This window comes from Meles meles, chromosome 13 (genome assembly GCF_922984935.1).
Source record: "Meles meles chromosome 13, mMelMel3.1 paternal haplotype, whole genome shotgun sequence".
Taxonomy (NCBI): domain Eukaryota; kingdom Metazoa; phylum Chordata; class Mammalia; order Carnivora; family Mustelidae; genus Meles; species Meles meles.
In genome coordinates, this window is record NC_060078.1 from 46,236,382 (window position 1) to 46,256,380 (window position 19,999).

General features: G+C 56.4%; 1 protein-coding gene across 5 annotated transcripts in view; it reads right to left on the reverse strand.

Moving 5' to 3' along the window:
- Window positions 1–1,981: 1,981 nt before the first annotated feature.
- Window positions 1,982–19,999, reverse strand: part of ARHGAP22 (Rho GTPase activating protein 22) — a 162,473-nt gene continuing 144,455 nt past the window's right edge. For all 5 annotated transcript variants that reach the window (XM_046027290.1, XM_046027289.1, XM_046027287.1 and 2 more), the window contains 6 exons: window positions 13,700–13,907; window positions 10,732–10,864; window positions 9,767–9,840; window positions 9,008–9,129; window positions 6,239–7,154; window positions 1,982–2,531 (listed from right to left, as the gene is read on the reverse strand). In XM_046027290.1, coding sequence (XP_045883246.1) covers window positions 2,303–2,531; window positions 6,239–7,154; window positions 9,008–9,129; window positions 9,767–9,840; window positions 10,732–10,864; window positions 13,700–13,907 — 1,682 coding nt within the window. In that variant the 3' untranslated portion in view covers window positions 1,982–2,302. The remainder of the gene's footprint in view (window positions 2,532–6,238; window positions 7,155–9,007; window positions 9,130–9,766; window positions 9,841–10,731; window positions 10,865–13,699; window positions 13,908–19,999) is intronic.

A 19,999-nucleotide genomic window follows, 5' to 3' on the forward strand; every position in this document is an offset into this window, starting at 1 on the left:
CCGCAATTTAACAATTTAACAACTTGCCCTTGCTCTTTCTAAAGCATTCCAAAAAATCAAGGGTCTTCCAAACATTAATTTCCTGTGTTTTCACATTCATAATTCATCGGTTTACTTAATTCAAAATGTCATTACACTAATAGGTACAACTTGAATCCGCAGTTTGGGAATAGGTTGTTGAAATGCACCTCAGTTGGGGAAAACCTAAGTGGATTAGAGACAGGGTACTAGGCCAAAGCCCATTGGCTCTGGTACTAAGTGTGCTTTATAGGCAAAAGTTCGTATGTTTTACAGATAGAATGAAAAGTGCTGGTTAAATGGAAACTGGAGGACAGAATTTTTACTGAATATTGTTGACTGACTCAGAGAAAAATTGCACTTGCAGATCCTAGTTTTGCCAGCAGGTGGCAGATGTGGTTCACGAGCTGGTTGTAGCCAGGCCTTGGTTGGAAGCTGAGCCTTTGCTACTATGAATGGCTAAGAGAAGACTGACAGCTTTCCTTTTCATCATGTGAAACCCTTTTTGTCTTTCCTGCTCCTTTGATAGCCTGGTGGCATCTTCTCGCCGAGTTAAAGTTGGCGAATTCCAGGACTGTGGTAAGAGAACCTAGACCATAAGAATACACTGGTGTTCCCACCTATCTTCTCCAAGCCAAAGTTTCTCCTCTGAGCATGGGACCAGTTCCTATCTTGTTGGAGAATCGGCCACTTCAATTTCTTTTCTCTTTCTCCTTAAATAGAGGGGAGAGCAATATTTTACCTCCTGGGGAAGCTGGTTACCCAGATCATCTGCTGTAGATTGCCTGAGAGTAGATCTTGGTGTTGCTCTCCACTGACCCCCTCCCTCGCAGTTCCCCAAGAGAACTCTTGACTGCTGATGCTGATGGGTGGCCTTGGCAGGCATCCGGCTTCCTGGTTCGTAAGACCATGGGTGGTCCAGCAGATGACCCATGGTCAGCCTGTCTCACCGCTGTGGGAGTTAGCAGCCAGCTTGGGTCTGTGGGCTCATACCTCATGGTATGAAGCCAGCTCTTCCTGGGAGGACCGAGACACTGGCATTTAAACCTCAGTGTGGTAGTTTATACTGAACTCCAGTTGGATGGGTGGTTGGGTCTGAGGGACTTTTCCAGAGATAGTGATCAGAAATTGGGGCACTTTGGTGCTCAGGATAGCAAGGGGTGGTATGTAAGGACACTGAGCAGGAGCAAGTGAAATGATACCAGTGCTCTCCGCTCAGAGGCCGCTTCTTTGTTGCTCCTTAAGTCCCATCCCTAAGAGCTCTGACCCAGGCCTCCATGTGTGTGGTGGTGGCCAGCCACACGCTTTCTTGAAAGCTTTGCCCTGATGGAGCTTTGAAGTCTGAGGATGAACTGGAGAAGGAAGGTAAAATGGGCATGGAAGGGAGAGGGACTAGCATTAGGTCGAGGGGAGTCTGCAGGGAAACAGGGCACATAGCCTGAGGCACACCTGGAAGACCAAGGATGGGCACTTCCCATCACGTGGCTCTCTTTTCCTTTAAACACAGGCCCTATGCCCGCCCCCGCCCCCACCCTGGGTGTTGTAGAAGTGTGGTGTAGAGTGCCCATGCTAAGCTCTGACTCATAGGCTCTGGCCCTGGAGCAGATCTGGGGCCAAGCAAAGGCAAGCAGGTTATGGTGGAGACTTGAGAGGAATTACAGAACAAATGCCAGCTGCAGAGGCCCTGGTGGCTCAGAGGGGGAAGGACGGACTGAGGAAAATCGTCTTCCTTGGGCACAGAGAAATGGAACAAAACATAAATTTGTATAAATCCAGCTTCGGTGACTGTGACAACACTGGGTGTTCTCAGGGAGGTTCATAACCCACTTCTGAACCCCAGGCCATTCCACCTATCTGACACCTTGGGGACTTCCAAACCTGCGAACAATTTGGTAACCTTCATTCTACATGACCATAAAGAAGGAGTCAGGAATCCAGACATCATGCTATGTCAGCAATTTAATAAAGAATGAAAAAAAGTAACCCAGTGGGCTACTCAGATCCCAGGAGTCATCTGTTTTAATGGTAACGGGACTGTCCCCTCTGACAACTGCCAGGCCCTGCATGGTCAGAGCAGCATCCAGATCCCACATGGCGCTTGGGCTGCTCCCAAGAGTCCCTCCTGGGGGTGTCGGGACTCCTCCCTCCGGCTAGCTCCTGAGCTCCTGGCACCACAGAAGCCCAGGTCCAAGCTGCAGGGCCTTGTGGCTCTTCATGAGGCGGATGGCCATCTCTGCTCAGACGCGGGCGAGCACCATTGTTAACGGGAGTTCTTTCCACTCCTTCACTTTGGGGCTTTTTCACCTCTTGCTCCTACAGTCAGGCTTCCGAGGGTTGAAAAAAACTCCTCCATTTCCTTCTGCAGCAGCTGGTTCCTCTTCTCTGCGTCTTCCCGCGCCCGCTCTGAGTTCCTCAGCTTTATTTCCAGCATTGTGTACTTTTTCTTTTCCTGGTCTAGTTCTTCTTCTAGCCGTGACATTCGTTTCCTCAGGTTGGCACTACCTTCTTCAAGTCTTTAAAATCAAGAAAAAGACACTGTTTAGCTTTTGGCCAGCTGGGTTTCAGCAAACTCGTGCCTGCGTGCACGCCTTCCACAGGAGCTGGACAGATGGCCCGCGGAGGGGAAGGACGCGTGCAGCCTCAGACCTGGTTTGGGACAGGCCTCACAGGCCTCATCAGGTCCTCGCCAGACCCTGGGCACCTCCCTTTGGCCTGTGATCCAGAAATGCCAGCATGAGCATTTGGCCCTTGGGCACTTGAGGCCAGGGGTCTCCCTGAGTCCTCACTAAAATATAAAGTCCACTGAGGAAGGGACCGCTAGCTGGCAGAAAACAGGCTTGGTTCCCAAATGGAGAGGGAAGTAAGAAACTGTCCCCTTGCCTTTGTTCGTCTGTGAGGCCCCGCGTACTCCAGCCTCCCTCTGGCTACCCCACCTCCTATGGCTCCCCCGATCCCGGCCAGACACCACGCGACTCGGGGAAACCCCATCTGCGTTGTTGCCTCCTTGTCCTTCATGCCCCAGCTCAAACGTCTCACCCTCCATGATAACTTCTCTGGAACCCCCCACCCCCAAACATGCTTCTCTGGATGTTGCCGCCACACTCTACAAGGGTCGGCACGTCCGTCTTCTCAACCAGATGACTACTTCCTAGAAGGCCTCTGGAGTATGCTGAGCCCAGCCCCTGGGAACCAGCACGCTGGAGTTTGAGCCCCAGCCTGGCAGTTTATGAAGCAACACAAACGGCTCTGAGTCCTGGTATCCTTTCTGAAAAAAAATGCAGGGGCCAGCCCTTCCCCCCAAGAGCTACAGCTACGATGGACAAAGATGACCATGTAGAGTGCACCACCTGTCACGTGGCATACTGGAGTAAGTATCCATTCCCCGTTCTGTTCGGGACGAGGCCCAGCCTCCACCCTGTCACTGAACACGAAGCATGAAGGAGGCAGGAAAACTGCCTGCGCCTCAGCCCTCCATCTGGGGAGCACGGGACATGCTGTGACACAGAAGAACCACCAAGGTGAGTGGCAACAGGGACCCCACAGACCCCCCCCCCCCCCATTGCTTCTCCTCGGGCTCCAGCCCCCTCTTTACTCCTCCCTCTCTGTCCTGGCGCTCTCAAGCTCAGGCCTGGGCGCCTTATCTCCCTCTCTCTGTGGTTCTTTGTGTGACATCATCCAGTCTCCAGACCCAAAGCATCATCTCCGTGCTGACGACCCCTCAGCCTCTATCTCCCTCAACTCCACTCAGAAATTCCATAAGCATTGCACCTTAACAGGCTCACAGATGGCTCCTGACCCTGCCTCTCCAAACCACTGCAGCAGCCCTGGTGTCCCACTCAGTGAACACCTTCTTCCAATTACTCCAAAACAAAAAGTCAGTTTTCTTTCACCCCCATGTCTGGCCAATTAGCAACACCCTCCAAATATGTTCGGAATCTGTCTCTTCTCTCTACCTTGACTGCTGCCTCTGAGGTTGATGCTACTCACATGTCTAGCCTGGAGCTCCACACTCTGCCCTCCACCCCCCTTTCTCACACTCCGCTCATCCCCACTCTTTCTTCTACGTGCCTCTCCCACCACAGCCCCTGGGCTTCTGCCCCGGCCTTCCATCTCAGCCCAGTCTTCCAACCCTCTCCCCACCATGCTCCCCTTCCCTTCACCCTGCTTTGTTCTCCTTTATCTAACCTTCTCACATACCACAGATTTTTAAAATCTGTCTCGTTTCTGGTCTTTCTCCGCCTCCAAGCCCCAAACACCACCAAATAAGAATGAGAGTAGAAGTTTTGATCAGCTTTGGTCTTGGCTGTGTCCCCAGCGTCTCATACAGTGTCTGCACATCATAGACACTCAGTGCATTCTCTTTTGGGAATACAGGAATTGGCACAGGGGAGAGGTTCTGAGTCCTGGGAGGCAGGGCAGAGAGCTGGTTTCCCCTAACTCCCCAGACCAGACCCAGTGCTGGCTGGCTGCTGTGTGCAGTTGTATTCCCCAAAGACCCACTGGATGGGGCTTCATTCTTTCTTGTGCTCCACCAGACTCTTCTCTCCTTAGACCACCCTGCCAGTGAGGGGACCACAGGGGCTGCCACCGCTGTCCCTTTGCCTCTGTGAGCTTGTCTTACCTCCAGCCCCCCAAGCAGGAGGAGTGTTTCCTTTGCACCCTGGATGCACCAGGCCCTGCACTCAGCACTGCCTCCCACTGTGGCACTCAATCCTCAGGACAGCTGGGTGCGGTCCCCCGAGCCCAGAGAGCCTGCGCACACAGACATTCGGCCAGTACACACTGGAATCAGAGAGCCTGCCTGGGGTGCTCAGCCAGTGCACAGGGGGCAGGGACTCGACCCCAGGCAGTCCTATCCAGAGCCCCCCACGTGGAACAACACCGCATTTTCCCCTGAGAGACCAAGCTCCTGAGAAGATGAGAGGACTAGAAGCTCAGCTTGGCTCCACAAACAGCTAAAGAAGTGAGGAGCTGGTTCTGACCTCTTCTGAGGCTGTGTGAGGACAGCCTTTGCCTGGTAATATCTCCTACATATGCTGTAGTTTTTGTCTGTGAGCTCACCTTCAGCTGTAATCACCTTTCTCTGTATCTGCAGGGAGTTCCACTGTTCCTCTGGCTGGTAAATTCCAACCCAGTGCTCACATTTGTGGGGTTTCCCCCCCAGTTGTGTACCTCACAGTTTTACTCATGCTGCATCCTTTCTTCTCCTTGCTCAGTCCAGTTCTATTGGTCCTTCAACTCCTGGCTCAGACATGGCCTGCCGTGACCCTCCCTGACCTCCTGCAGAGCAAAAGGGCCAAACACTGCCCCTCCAGCTCCCTGTAGAAATCCCAGTCTCCGAGTGAGAAGCAGGAACCCCCTCCACCTCCACTATCTCTGATGAGGAAAGGAGGATGTCAGAGCCCACAAACACCTTCTGCTAGTGGGTGGGGCCTGATATATAGGTCAGAAAGCTGGGGTCAGGGGCTGAGAAGCCTGAGAAGCTGGTAGAAGCACTGCACACTGGCCATTCAGGCGCTGCTGGTGACCTTGGTTGGAGAACCTGGTGCCTCAGAGCTGGAAAACACCCTCCTCCCAGAGCGGCTGGAAGGATCAAACCAGGACCATCTGTGAGCAAAAAGGATATGGCACAAGGCATCCCCCTGTGACCAGGGAAGGCAGGAGGGCAGGGTCAGCACAGCCGGCTCCCTCCTCCTAGGAGGTAGGATTACAGTCCCGGAAGAAGTCCTTGTTCCCTTCTCAGGCCCATCCATGTTCCACCAGCCAGGCTGGCCTGGGGTCTGCACTGCACGTGGGCACTTTCTCAGGTCCTTGCACACCTCAGGGGGCCTGTCTCCTCCCTGAGGGCCACACAGGGACCTCCATGCTGAGCCCCTCCGTTAAAGGTGCTCAGAGCAGCGCAGGCTGGGATTCTCACTCACTCACTCAGCAGGCATTTATGGAACTCCAACAGCACGCCAGGCCCTGTAGCTCCCGAGCTTTTCCAGAGGACCCCACCCCTCCATTCCCAGCCCTGTTCTGGGGGCATTGTCCCAGAAAAGTGGCTTCCTGGGACCGGCTGCTCTGAGCCTGGCCTCAGAGAGGCTTTCTATCAGAGCCAGAGGCCATGACCAGAGGCAGACTACCAGGGCCAGTGCCCCGTGAGCTGCTGGCCACAAGGGCTCTGCCCGGGCCCCAGGGGTGCCAGTCTTGCACTTGCCCCGTGGCTGCAGCCCTTTACCTTTTTATACTGCTCTCGTACTCAGTCCTCTGCTGGCACAGCTCCGCCCTGAGCTCCGTGACCAGGCTCTGGAGAGCCTCGGAGCAGCGGGCATAGTCCTGGGTGGGGCTGCCTGGGTCGCTGGGCTCGCTGCTGCTGATGCAGGTGCCCACCTCGTCCAGGCCACGGCCCACGTCCGGGGATCTGCGGTCCTCGCTGCTACTGGGGAAAGGGGAAGGTTCGAGGGCCCCCTCGGTGTGCAGCGAGCTGCAGGCGGACGAGTCGCTGGCCCGGCAGGCTGTGCAGCTGCTGACTGAGCCCCTGGCCGATGCCTCGCAAGAGGAGGCCCCCGACCACACTGTGCCGGCCACACTGGGGGTGCTGGGGAAGAGGCCACTGGGCGGGGGCACGTTGTCATAAGTGGAGAGTCTCTGCGAAGAGCCTGAGTCCTTGAGCCGTTCTCCCGAGGAGGCCCGGCGGTGGCCGCGCAGGGAGGACAGTCCGTTCATGAGCCAGTTCCCTCCAGAGGAGATGATGGGCACCTCCAGGGATGAGCTGCCTGCCTTTGGGCTCCCCGAACGGGACCCAGACTGCCAGAAGGAAGACTTCCAGTTGGGCAGAGTCTGCACTTTCTTCCCAGGGCTGGAGGCAGCAGGGCCACCTCGGGTACCCAGGCCTGTCGGGGAGGTTCTAGACAGCGCTGCCACAGTGGCCCCATCCAGAGATGAGGTCCTATGTGATGGAAGGCCAGGGCTGCTGGGGCTGCTGGGGCTGCTGGGTTCTGGCTGGCCGTCCCTCGGGCCCTCCTCAGAGCCCCATCCCACGGTGCACGGTGGGCCCCCACGCGGGGAGGTCGGCCCTTCCTCGGCCCTCGCAGTGAAGAGTTGGCTGTGTTTGCGGATCAGGACAGTCATCAGGTGCTGGACCAGAGAAGTGCCTGCCAGGAAGACAGAGTGAGAAAGCCTGGCTGTGGATGTCTCCAGTCCAGGCTTTTTAGACCAGACCCAACCCAGGGTGGCCGCAGTCTGGAACCAGGCTGCACCTCAGGAGAGGATTCAGCAAGAGCTTGACATCTGCCTCCAAAGGAAAGGACGGCCACCAGACCCTCCAAAAAATCCCACATCCCCTTCCTTGGACACAGAGGGGGCACTCTGCCTGCAGCTGCTGCACCCCACTGGGTGTGGGGAAGAAGCAGGCACTATGCCCACAGGGGACACAGAGCGAGCCAGTGGCAGTCTGGCCCTGGAAACGGGGACCTAGAAGTCACAGCCTTCTCAGCTGCCCCACGTCACTCCCCTGTACTGCCAAAGGGGGCTGTGTGTGACTGTCCACACAGTGGGCGGCACAAGGCTCTGGGTCAGGGACAGAGATGGCTTACAGGTGCAAGTGGACACACACACACACACACACACACACACACACACACACACACACACACATAATCCCACGTACATATGTTCACAACACACGAATATACGCAGTCCCCAACATGGACAACCCACTCTCCCCTAACCCTACTCTCTCTCACACGTACACGTACACACACACACACACACACACACAGGGACACACACAATACCTCTTCTCCAGGCCATGGCCCCCTGAGATGCAGCCTGTGGTGCCTGTGGTTCCTGCCCGAGGGGGTTGGGGGTCAGCGATGAAAGCGGGGGGTAATACAATGGGAGCGCAATACCTATCCGCTTGCCTTTTTCCCTCCTGCTACCCTCCACCAAACACCAGAGCCTGGGAAGTTTTCCAGGGGATAAGGAAGGGGGGTGGCTGAGTGGACCCTCCCACTGGAGGTAAGTAAGAATCCTGGAAAAAATAAGGAATCCTTAGCCAGAAAACTGGGTGAAGCAGGAACTCAGTGTTTGCTGTTGGGCGTTTGTTCAACCTGGTAGGCTGAGAACCTGGGGGACCTGGGATGAGATCGAGCTAGGCAGGCCAAGGGAGGGATCTGAAGGAGAGTGCCACCCCAAGAACCACACCCCAGGCTGACACAGAGCTCCATAGCCCACCCCACACTCCTCTCTCCCAGGTCACGCTCAGCAAGCAATGGCAGCTCCAGCTAGCTCCGTGCTGTGTGAGTGCCGGCCAGCCTCTGCAGACCTCAGCTGGCGCTGGCTGCGGGGCTCCCATCCATGGGCAGCAGGACTCCCCGACTAACCGCGCCGGGACAGTCTTCCACAGGCTCTCTGAGCGCAGGCTGTAGCTTCTGGGCCGGCCTGGACCTGTGGCCTTTGATAAACCTGGCTGACAGAGTCACCTTACCTCTCCTGACCTCAGTTTCCCCATCTGCGAAGTGGATGCAATAACCGCATCATGAGCCCGTGAAGCTGACAGTGAGGTGATGCAGGGAAGGCCTTCCTACAGGCCCTCGCCTATGGCACACAGCCGCTCCTGCTGCTTATTATCATTATCATTTACACCCCAGGGTGCAGCTCTGACATCCAGGAGACGGTGACAACTACTTAACATTTACTTAAGGAAAGCAAAAACATCTGTGTATTCAAGGGCAAGGCACTGACCTCTTCCATCCCCCAGCCTCTCCCACCATTCTAACTGCTCTCAGTGACCCCATCCACAGGGCAAAGTTCCTTTTCTTTTCATGCTGGACCCCATGGGGTCGGGGTGGGGGAGAAGGGAGGGTCCCCTGGAACAGAGCCCCTTCCCACCGGCCCAGCCCTTGGCTGGACTGATGCAGGGTGACGCTTCTGAGGACCCTTCCAGGACCAAGGGGAGGCCACACTGGGCAGCACCCAGCACTGCCATGCACCCCTCCACCATTACCTTCCATGATGGTTACCGGGTCTTCTATCTGTGGCCGAAGTATGTTGGGTCCAAAAACGGTTGCTAGGTTCTGGACGCTCATCTTGTTGACATTTGAGTGTGACTGGACTTCATCCAGAAACCTGTACAGTAAGGAAGAAGCAGCTGGCGGAAAAGCAAAAGCTGAAGCCAGATCTGCTGGGAGCTGCCTGGCCTTCATGCCCAGCCATGTGTCCACATGTGTCCATGGCTGCTGGGCATAGCCAGCTGCCCCTAGCAAACTCTGAAGAGGACAGAGCTAACCCCTCTGAGGGCTAGGAGACGGCCATCAGAAGCAGAGGCCAGTGGGACAAGGGCCCATTGTCAGTGTGGCAGCAGGACACCCAGCTCTCTCTCACCTGCAGGGGGGCAGATGCCCAAGAAGGCCAAGATGCCTCAGACATGGGGCAAGGTGAGGGCTACACTGCAGGCCCTCTCCTGGACGTTCCAGGCACCTGGGTCAAGGCCACTGTGCTCGGGACACAGACCCCTGCGGGATGGGACAGCGAGAGGCACCCAGAGAAGGCTGAAGGGACACACGGTTATGTCCCTTCTCTTCAGGAATATACACTAGGGACTATAACATTGCCTGCTCCCATGGGGACTGTAAGCCCCAGGAGTGCAAGGGCTGTGTTCTTTCATGCCCCTCGCTGGCTCCATCAACACAGGGAGGGGAGTGTGGGGTGGGAGAATGACGGAGAATCCCCCTGGGAAGGGAAGCTCCCGCCCCTAGTCACTTACTTGCAGATATATCTGAGCAGGTTGTAATTGGCCAGGGGAAGGCTGCTTACTTGCTTAGCCAACTCCACTGTCCCCTTGGGATTGAAAGAGAAAAACAGCATTTCAAAGGCCAGCAGTGAGACTCCAGGCCCTTCTGTTGGAGGGAGGACTGGGAGCGGGAACAGAAATCTGAGTCCAGACTTCCAGCCAAGGCCCCTGTCGCCAGGCCCCGGGTGGCCAGAAGGTGCTACCACCTCCACCTCCCTCTGAGGAGGGGCGACACCAGCCTTGGGGAAGCAGATTTACTTTGGGGGAACTGATGTGAAAGGTATGCCTCTGCAGGGTCAAGGAGGAATGTCAGGGCCACAGCTCAGCACACTTACAGAGGCACAAATATTTGCCAGGTAAAGACCCCTCATCTCCCTCCCACAAGGCTGAAGGTCGGCAAAGAGTCCTTCTCCAGCCAAAGCTGGCTTAGGGCTGCAGGCAGGCACCTACAGGAGAGGGTGAGGGTAGGCGTGGGAGCCCTCTGTCCTGGAAGCAGTCTCAAATTCTTTTGGGAGGAGGCAGGATATAAATAGATGAAAGGTCTGGTGGATTCTGAACCCTGTGGCTTGTCTGAGTAGCCTGAGGTTGAGCTGGGTAGTTTAGCAGGAGTCCCTACTATGCGGGGGCCCACACCTGGGCCCCCAACCACAACTGGAACTTGGCCTGCTTTAGGAGGTAGCTGCCCCTCCTAGGGACTGAGGCCTGCACACAGAGCGGACCATACACAGACAGGGGACGTTCCAGGCACCCACCCATATACAGAGCAGGCTGCTCCAGGCCCCCTTCAGAGCGGGAGGGTCAAGGCCTCCCATCTTACAGAGCAGGCTATAGGCCAGGATCTATGGGCCATGAAAGTCACTAAACGGTCTGTACTCTGCTCCATACACCCACCTCCCAGTCGGCCCGCTTCCCAGGATGGGTCCCCAGGAGCCACTAACCTCCCCCTCGTCCTTGGTGAGCAGCTGGGCACAGCTGAGGAAGTCCTCATACCTGGCGAAGGGGACCACAGGCTCAGGGAGCTCCCGCAGGTAGAGCTTCAACAGAGAGGCCACCGTGTGCACGTCTGTTGTGCTGTGGGCAGGGGGATGTGCATGAGGCCTGGGACACCAGGGAACCCCAGAAGTGGCCAGCACCTTGTGCCCCTCCCCCAGGGGCCCTCTGTGCTCATGTCCACGTGCGTGCTCGAGTGTGTCTAGTTAGCCAGGGAGCTGGACGAGTGAAGGGTCCCCTTCTGCTGGCCTGGTGGTTGCCCTGGGGTCTGGGGCAGGACAACATAAGAGCTCTGCTCCCAGCAGGGGTGGATGATAGGAAGACTGAGCTTGCTCCCCCCACCCCCAGAATGGCTCACCAATGGCAGGCGTGGCGCCATGTCAGAGGAACCTGCCATGCTGGCCGGCTGAACTCCTGGAAAGAGCAGGCGCATCACTGGGCACTGGCTGCTGGGGGCCAGGCAGATCAGAGATCGGGCCCCTTCCCTCAGCCTCCAGGTTCCTATTTACATTTATAGACGCCTGGGCTTCTATGCTCATCACACTATTTCTAGTGCCCCAGTGCCCTGCCTGTCCCCTCGGAGGCCTCAGTCTCCTGTGCCCCAGCTTGGAGCTGCCCAGACTGGTTTGCCCCCAGTGGAGGGCAGCAACCCTGGGCCTCCTGGCCTCTGGGTCCACATCCTGGACTGTGGTCTTGGCACCTCCTCTAAGCTCACCTTCCTGGATCGGCCTGGGCCCCGAGTATTTCATCTGCTTTCTTAGGGCCCTGGATTTAGACCCTGAGCCTGCATCTCCCTCACAGCAGGTTCTCAGGAAAGGTGAGCCTGGGGCCAGGAGAACGGGGCCCTGCTGTCCACAACTGGTCTCAATGAGTTAAGCCCTAGGGCCTCTTCTGGCTACAGCATTTGGGGTTCTGCGGATTAATACACCATATATATTTCAAACCACCTAGGGCCCCTCCCTGCCTCAGGTCTGGTGGCTCTCAGTCTGGCCTGGCCACACGGCCCCTGGCTCTGCTCCTACTAACCTTCTCCAGCCAGCCATGCTGCTGCCTGTGCCCTCCACTGCCTTCCCCCAGGCCTCCTCACCTCCTTCGCCAACACCCCCCACTTCCTGGGTGCTCACAGGCCCTGGAGATACCAAGGCTTGAACCCAATCCCCATCCCCCCCACTGCTGGAACACTGTGGGTTCAGTGCTGGCCACTGCTGGAGCTAGAGCCCCAGGAGGCTGGGGGGAGGGGCAGGAAGCAGGGAGGATCTGCAGGCTTGTGCCGGGGGAAGACACCGGCAGTGAGAGAAGTGTGGCCTAGGCCCTACTGATCTGTCTCCCTTTGGCAGGGAGGTGAAAGCTTTTCTGTCCCGGGCAAGTGGACTCAGAGCAGCCCTCCCACCCTTCCATTCTGCCAGCCTCGCTGGCTGGAGCACCACCATTGGCTCCTCCAGGCCCTCAGCTTTCAGTGCTCCTGGCCCCTAGCCTGTACAGCAGCCCCAGTTCAAAAGCCCCTGGCCCACAGGTCCCTGAAGCCAGTCATGTCCAGATCCTCTGCCCCACCCAGGTTTAGGGAGCCTGGCCCGGCACCCTGACTGCCTTGCCTTCTTTCCTCCCTGCCTAGAAACCCACTCCCTCAACCTCTCCTTCCCTCCCTACTCACTGCAGAGCTTCTCCCTTTAAATGGTGGTTTAAGGCTTTCTTGGTGGTACTTGAACCCCACCCCCACCCCCTCCTACACACACTTATCCTGAATCCAGGCACCCTACCCTAGCACCTCAGGAAAACGTTCTGCAGCCCACAGCTCTGTGATGCCCGCCAGCTTGTAAGCCCCTCTAGGGCAGGTGCTGTCACCTGTCCCACTCCTTCCCCCAGGATCAGGCTCAATGCATGTGGTGAAAGGAGACAGGATGCACAGGCAAGGAGGGCAGCCCAGGGGCCCAAATCAGCTTCTGCCCTTACTGTAGGTGTGACTTGGAGAGAGGTGGCTAACCCGAGAGTCCCAGTTTCTCTGCCTGCAAGGTAATGCTTCCATTCCTCTCGATAGCTCTTCTTTCCTAAGGGTGGACCTCCCCTGGGAATGGGGTCAGTCCCAGGCTCCACATCCACCGACAGACCCTCCAAGCTGCAGTGATGGGTCTTGGCAGAAGCTGGAGGCATGAGGGTGCGCTGCACCAAAGAAGAACTGGGAAGGCTGGGGCTGCTAGCAGGAGCCCCTGGGTTTCTCCTGGGGGCAGAGGGGAGCCTTGACTGTGAGGGCAGATCTGAGAAGAAAGGGTAGCTCCACAGAGGCCAAGGTGGGCTTGACACAGGAAGAACTTCCTATGAAGTCTGCTTTAATGGGCGAGGTCCCGTCAGGGAGAAGAGGCCCAAAGTAGCCCCACCTCCAGGGTCATGGCCCTTGGGCTCTTCAGTGAAGTGGGCTCTACCCACACAGTGCAGCCCTGGACCCCAGAAGCCCCAGGGATAGGTTAGGATGGGTACTGGGCCAGGACAGGTGGAGGAGACTGGGGAGCTGCCGCTCCATGCTGCCACTGAAGGGGCCCGGGGATGGGTCACCCCAAGGAGGCAGAGCCAAGAGGGAGGTCCTGTAGGAGGCCAAGAGTCCCAAAGGTTTACACACCTCCCCTGGGGCAACAGCCTGCGTGGACATGGGTGCACCTGGCCAGTGACAGGGTCCAGCCCTGAGAGGAGGCCCCGGGCTGCTGCCAAGATTCCATGTCCTGTGCTCTGTCCATGGGGACTGGGGGCGGGGGCAGCTGACTGAGCACGTGTGCTAGTGTGGGGAGCCATGCCATCCACCATCCTGCTGCCAGGCTCCCTGGATGCCAGCCCACCTCTGCTCCCTGGAGACTGTGTCCTGGGACGAGTCCCCGCAGCAGAGGGTGGACGGGGATCCCATCTCTGCCGCTCTCCCCCGGAGCTCACCTGTCAAACAGTGGCTTCTCCCCACAGTCGAAGGAATCCTGCAGGTCCCTCACCAGGTTGGCCTGGCCGGGCATGCGGAAGAGGCCCTCCTCGGTGAGCCCGCGCTCCCGGATGAAGTCCACACACTGCTCCACCAGCAGGGGGGCCAGACGGGGACCATACTTCCGCTCGTGGTGGACGGTGTCCTCCAGGCGCTGCCCAAAGATCCCTGGGCACAGAGGGGAGCTGGTCAGGCCCTCAGCGAGCCAGCTCAGCAGTGGGGGGGAAGGGCACCTGAGACAGTGGGGGACAGAGGGCGTGGTCAGAGCCCAAAGTGGCTCTTTCCTGAGGGAGCGAATCAGAATCTGGGAGGGCACACACCAGGCAGCTGGACCCTGGGCCACCCGCGACAGGGAACCCAAGGGCACAGGGGGCAGGGGGCCTGTCCTGTGCTACAGAATTTAAGTCTGAGGAACATTTACAGGGCCCTGAGGAAACAGGAATTATGCATTTTATGGATTGGTTTGTTTACGCAACACTAACCTCCAAAGAGGAGCGGCTTACATTTAAAAACCCAGAACCATGTCCCCCAAAGGATGCACCCTAGAATGTTCTTAGCAGCACTCTTCGCAGTCCCTCCAAATGGGGAACCAGCTAATGCCCGTCAGCAGTAGAATGAGCGGGTGTGCCACGGTCTGCGGTGATGAGAACAGATGGCACGCAGCTCACACAACCAGACAGATGACACGCCGATGGGCAAACATGGCTCAGCACCCTGGATCGTTAGGACAATGCAAGTCAAGCCACGGTGAGGCACCACCTCGCACCCCGTTAGGATGGCTGCTATCAAAAAAAGCAAAAACAGCGAGTGTTGGCGAGGATGTGGAAAGACTGGAACCCTTGTGCGGTGTTGAAGGGAATGAAAACGGTGCAGTCACTATGGAAAACAGGCAGGTGCCTTCAAAAATGTAAAACAGAATTACCCTACGACCCAGCAATTCCACGTCCTGGTACAGAACCAAAGGAACCCAACGCAAAGACTTGAACAGATGTTTGTACGCCGATGTTCACAGTATATTATGGATTATATTCAAAAGGTAGGGAGCACCTGGCTGGCTCAGTTGGTAGGACATGTGACTCCTTATCTCAGGGTCATGAGTTCAAAGTCCCATGTTGGGCCTAGGGCTTGCTTTTAAAAAGCAGAGCAAAACAAAGCAAAAACCAAAGAGAGAAACAACCCAAGTGTCCATCAACATTTGTTTTGGATAAACAAAACGTGGTACATACGTGCAATGGAATATTCTTCAGCCTTTAAAAAAAAAAAAAAAAGGAAACATACTCTACACTGGATAAACCTGAAGGACATTAAGACAGTGAAATAAGCCAGCCACAAAAACACAAATACTGTATGATTTCACTTATGTGAGGTACTTAGAATAACAAATTCCTAAAAAGACAGGAAGGAGAACTGTGGTTGCCAGGGGCTGGAGGATGGGGCCGGAGTTTCAGTTTTACAAGACGCAGGAGTTCTGGAGCTGGCTGGTGGGACAGCGAAATGTACTTCACGCCACTGAGCTGTACACTTAAAAATAGCTAAGATGGTCAGCATTATCTTAGTTCTATTTTACCAACAATTTTTCAAAAGTTTTTTAAAAAAAGGGATGCCTGGGTGGCACAGTCAGTTAAGCATCTGACTTTTGGTTTCAGCTCAGGTCCTGATCTCAGGACTGCAGGATCGAGCCCCAGTGTCCGGCACGGTTCTCAGTGGGAGTCTGCCTCAGATTCTCTCTCCCTCTCCCCCTCCCGCTCTTGTGTGCACACCCTCTCTCAAATACTAATAATTCTTTTTTAAAAAGTTAAAAAAAAAATCTGTGAACAGAAGCCAGGCCTAGAATACCCACCGCATGACTCTAGCCATGTAACGTGCAACACAAGAGCAGGACACGGTCACCCTGGGGGTCAGTGACTAGAAGGGGCACTGGACGTGCTGTTTCTGGACATGGGCACTGCTTACCCAGCTATGTTCACTTTGAGAGAAATCATTAAACTGTACAGTTGTGATTTATACACTTTCCTGTATGCTGCATTTCAAAACCGTTTGCAAAAAAAAAAAAAAAAAAAAAAAAATCAGGAAGCAAGAGATCCAAAGCATTTAATACAGGACTGGAAAGCAAATGAGGGTTGGAGGGAGAGAGGAAGAAGTAGAGGCACTCTGGACTGGGAAGGCCTATGACAACTAAATATTCAGCCGGCTGAGAGGTTCCTGGCCATTCAGCCAAAAAGCAGAAGCCGCTGAGATCCATAAAGCAAGCGTACACGCACTCTCCCCACCCCCGTCGGTGACGGGCACAGGATAAACATACTTCTCCCAGCCCTAACAACTGCCCAATGTCTTCCATAATCATGGGTGATGCAGAGACCTTCCCCACAAGGTGGCTTTGGGGGTACACCAGGGGCATGATGTCAGAACCCCACTCTGTCCAGGCATGTGGCTACTGAGACATGCGGCTACAGAGCCTGGGATGGGGAACCAGTCAGGTGAGGGTTCAATCCCTCCCTTGCCACCGAGCACTGGCAGGACTCTGGGCACCCGCTCAGCTCCCCACACAGTGGCTAGCTTGAAATAAAATCCATCCATCCCTAATGCAGGGCCTGGCATAGTGCAGGACTCAGTCAAGGTTCCTTCTCCTCCTGCCTGACCCAAGGACAAACAAAGCATACAGACTCTGGGGGTGAGACTTTTTCCTTCTAGAAGACATGCCCGTGTGGAGTGCACCCAGGGATGCCATCAACGCTACAGGGAGCAGTGTGTGCATGTGTGCGCCTGTAGGTGGACTTGGGCGTGCACGGCTGTGCATGTGCGTGCGTGCAGAGGACACTGACACAGCTAACAGGGAGACTCACGGTGCCAGGTGCTACTCTAAGCGCCTCCCCATTTTTCAGACGGACACCTGGGAGGCCGACGACTTTAAGAGCACACCCAGAGTCCCTCAGCATGTGACAGGGTCAAGTTTAAAACCCACACAGGCTGCCTCCAGGCCTAGAGAATGTTCTAGGCCACATTGCTGCTCCCCACCCACGCTGGTGCCTGGATACTATCCCCCCACCAGTCCTGCGTCCTGTTTCCTCAGTCTTGACCAGCAGTTCCCAAGGATATGGTTACCGGGCAGCAGGCAGAGGTAAGCAGAGACTACAATAGGACATGAGAGGACAAGCTGTCTGCCTCCTGGGACTGAAGGCGGGAGGGGGGGCAGTGACCCTGGCCACAGGCGTGAGGCCTGATGGGCCGGTCAACAGCACTGAGTGCAGGGCCTGAGACTGCCATCAGACTGGCATGTGGGCTGCCTGCGGCAGCTCGGGTAAGCCTCTCTGAGGCCACCCCAGGGCCCGTCATTAACAGTGTCCTGACCTCTCTGCCCAGCCTGAGAACAGCCTGAGCTGGTCCCAGGGACACAGAGTTGCTGTTCCCTCTCCCTACCCTCAGGGTTCAACTACCTACACTCAACAGGCCACATGGGTCCAAATGCTCTTGTTCAGCTACGGAGATGTGTGCACAATTTTAATAGTAGTTATTTAAAATCAGATTAACAATGAATCTTGGAACACTGCATCAAAAACTAAGGATATATTTTATGGTGACTAACATAACATGATAAAAAAAAGTTTTAATATTTAAAAAAAAATAAAATCAAGAGATCTCACATGAAAATCTGGATTTCCAGCTTCTCTTGAAAAAATTCCAAAGATCTGGAGGCACTAGGCCTGAATTCTGAAACATTCATCCAGCACCTGCCACCTCTCCCCAGTCCTCACCGTGCCCTGCTGCCTCACACCTAGCCTAAACTTTACCCGTGGGGCTCTGACAGGCGTTCACCCCTTTTGCTTTGACCTCCATGGCACCGACGCCCTCCAAGGGTACTGTGGTAGGGATGAAGTAGGAGAGGGGTCCTGATTCACAGGAGGTAGAAATGGGGAACCATGCCTGTCATGACCAGAGGCATTTGCTAGGACCTCAAATGAGTAAGCAGCGGACATAACAGGGGGAACTGCCCAGGAGTGGGGGTGGGGAGGGGACACGTTGGCTGCCATTGCACACTCATTGCCTGCCTCCCTTCCCACTTGCACATGTGCCCCTTTTTTGTCAGCTCTACCCACTACTCAAGCGCCCTCAATGTGTCTGCTGTCCTGCTGTCCGGCCGGTGCACAGACTTCTGCCTGGATGTCTTCCTCTTCAGTCTGCGCAAATTTCCTATAAGCCCTTGACAACAGCTTAGATGTCCTCTCCTATGTGAGCTGTGAGTGCGGGAACACTCAGCTCTGCCCACATCCTCGCGGGGAGCCACCCATGGTCCTGAGCTCGTGTTGGCCTGGGAGCAGAGGGTTAGGGTTAGGGTTAGGGTTAGGGTTGTCAAAGGAGCACCGAGTGAAGCCGGGTGACTGGTCTAGGGCTCCTGCACTCAGCTCCCCATGCTGGGCTCACAGGTGACTGAAGGCCACAGTTAGGAAGAGAGACACCAAGAAGAAGAATTCTAAAACTCCCTCCAGAGATCCGCAAAACAGGTAAACCCATCCAGCCTCCTCTAGGCTCCAGCCCTTCCTGCTCTCCCAGCTCCTGTCCCCTGACATCCTTCTATCTGTCCATCTGTCCATCCACCCTTCATCCCCCTCGTACTCACACCTCACCCTGCTCCCCCCAGGGCTGGAAACGGGCACATCCTACCAGGGCCTACTCAGCTGAACACTCCTGGCTGCCTCCCTCCTCCCCACCCAGGAGCACATGCAACAGAGCTGGGAGGCCACGTCCTGCCCCACCTTCCTCTAGGGTGCAGACCTGGGTCAGACAGAGAGCAGCTGCTTCAGGGCTGGCTGCCATCTCTGAGAGCCCCCTCCCAAACTCAGAACAGACAGGGCCTCCCTGTGAACCCCTCCTCACCACTCACCTGACCTCCTAGATGGGGCTGGGAGCCAGGAAAGGGAAGTCCGTAGGGCCCTGTGGCACTTCCAAATAGATAGAGGCATGTGGGGGGAGGAGGGGAGGACACGGACACTGGGATGCAAGGATGAGTAGGAGATAAGCAGGCAGGCTGGAGTCAGGCATGGGCGCAGAGGCCCTAGGGCAGATCTTTGTGGGATTCTGATGTGGACCACAGGGCTTGGAGGGTGGCCTTGAGGGAGTGTAGTTGAAGAGCCAAGGACCGGCTGCTGTGGTGAGCACTGACCTCCCATGTTGCTCAGGGGCTTTGGGAAATGGGGACACTGCCCCACAGGGCCTCCGAGTGCTGAGCCTGGTGACAGGACTGGGCTGGGGTGGGGTGGGGGTGGAGACACAGGCAGCAGGTGACAGTCACCACTGAAGGCCATGAAGACCAAGATTCTGAGCCTACATGTGCACTGGTCTGGGCGTTATGTCCCACCTGAGCTACTGAGGAGAGGAATGGCCTCCTTTCCTGGGTTTCAGTTTCTCCATCTAGAAAACGGGATGACCGTATGGTCTCTAAGAGACTGCCCCGAGGCACCAGCAGGCCTCGGACTGGAGCCCATATCCCCAGCATGGCCGTGGGGAGCCCTGCAGGAGACTTTGTGCAGCCTTCGGGTACAAGCTGCCCCTTCATGTCCCTCTGGGAGAGAGGATCTGTGGAGCACCAAGGGAAAGCTCACTCCAACTCAGCGTCCTCGGGCGGCCTTCCCAGCTGTCCACCTCCTGGAGACCACCTGCACTCAGGCTATAGAGCCTGGCCTCCTTCCGCCAGGGGGCCTTGCCCACCCCTCCCCTGGCAGGGGTCCCTCTGGCAGAGCCTGGTAGGGCTGGGAGCAGCCGCCCTAAACGCCCTCAGCCCTCCTGGCATGTCTCGGAGGGGAGCCATGCCAAGAACCAGTTCCAGTAGGTTTGGCAGATCCCTGGAAACTCAGCCAGCGTGCCGGTTCCTCGAGGTCTCAGCCCACGCTCTTCACAAATCTCCGGCACTGCCACCAGAGAGAGGAAACTGGCAGAGGCGGCCTTTCCTGTGGATGAACCTGCTGATGGGCTCAGAGCTGGGCCTCCTCTTAGCTCTCCCCGGCAAACCCCTGCTCTCACTCCCCTCACCCCAGAAGCCCACACCAGAGCAGGAAGTCGCAGGCCACAGGCAGGGCAGCCTGCTGGCACAAATTCCTGTCCCCCAGGGCCTTGGGCACAGTCCTCAGTCTCTCTGCCATTTCACGGGGCTGCAAGCAGCCACGGGAGAGTGCACCACCGCAAGCACACGGAAGCAGGTGGGTGGTACAGGTGGCCTTCTCCTGACCCAGGAGGGCCGGCCCAGGGCCATGGCTCTGTGGGCTCCC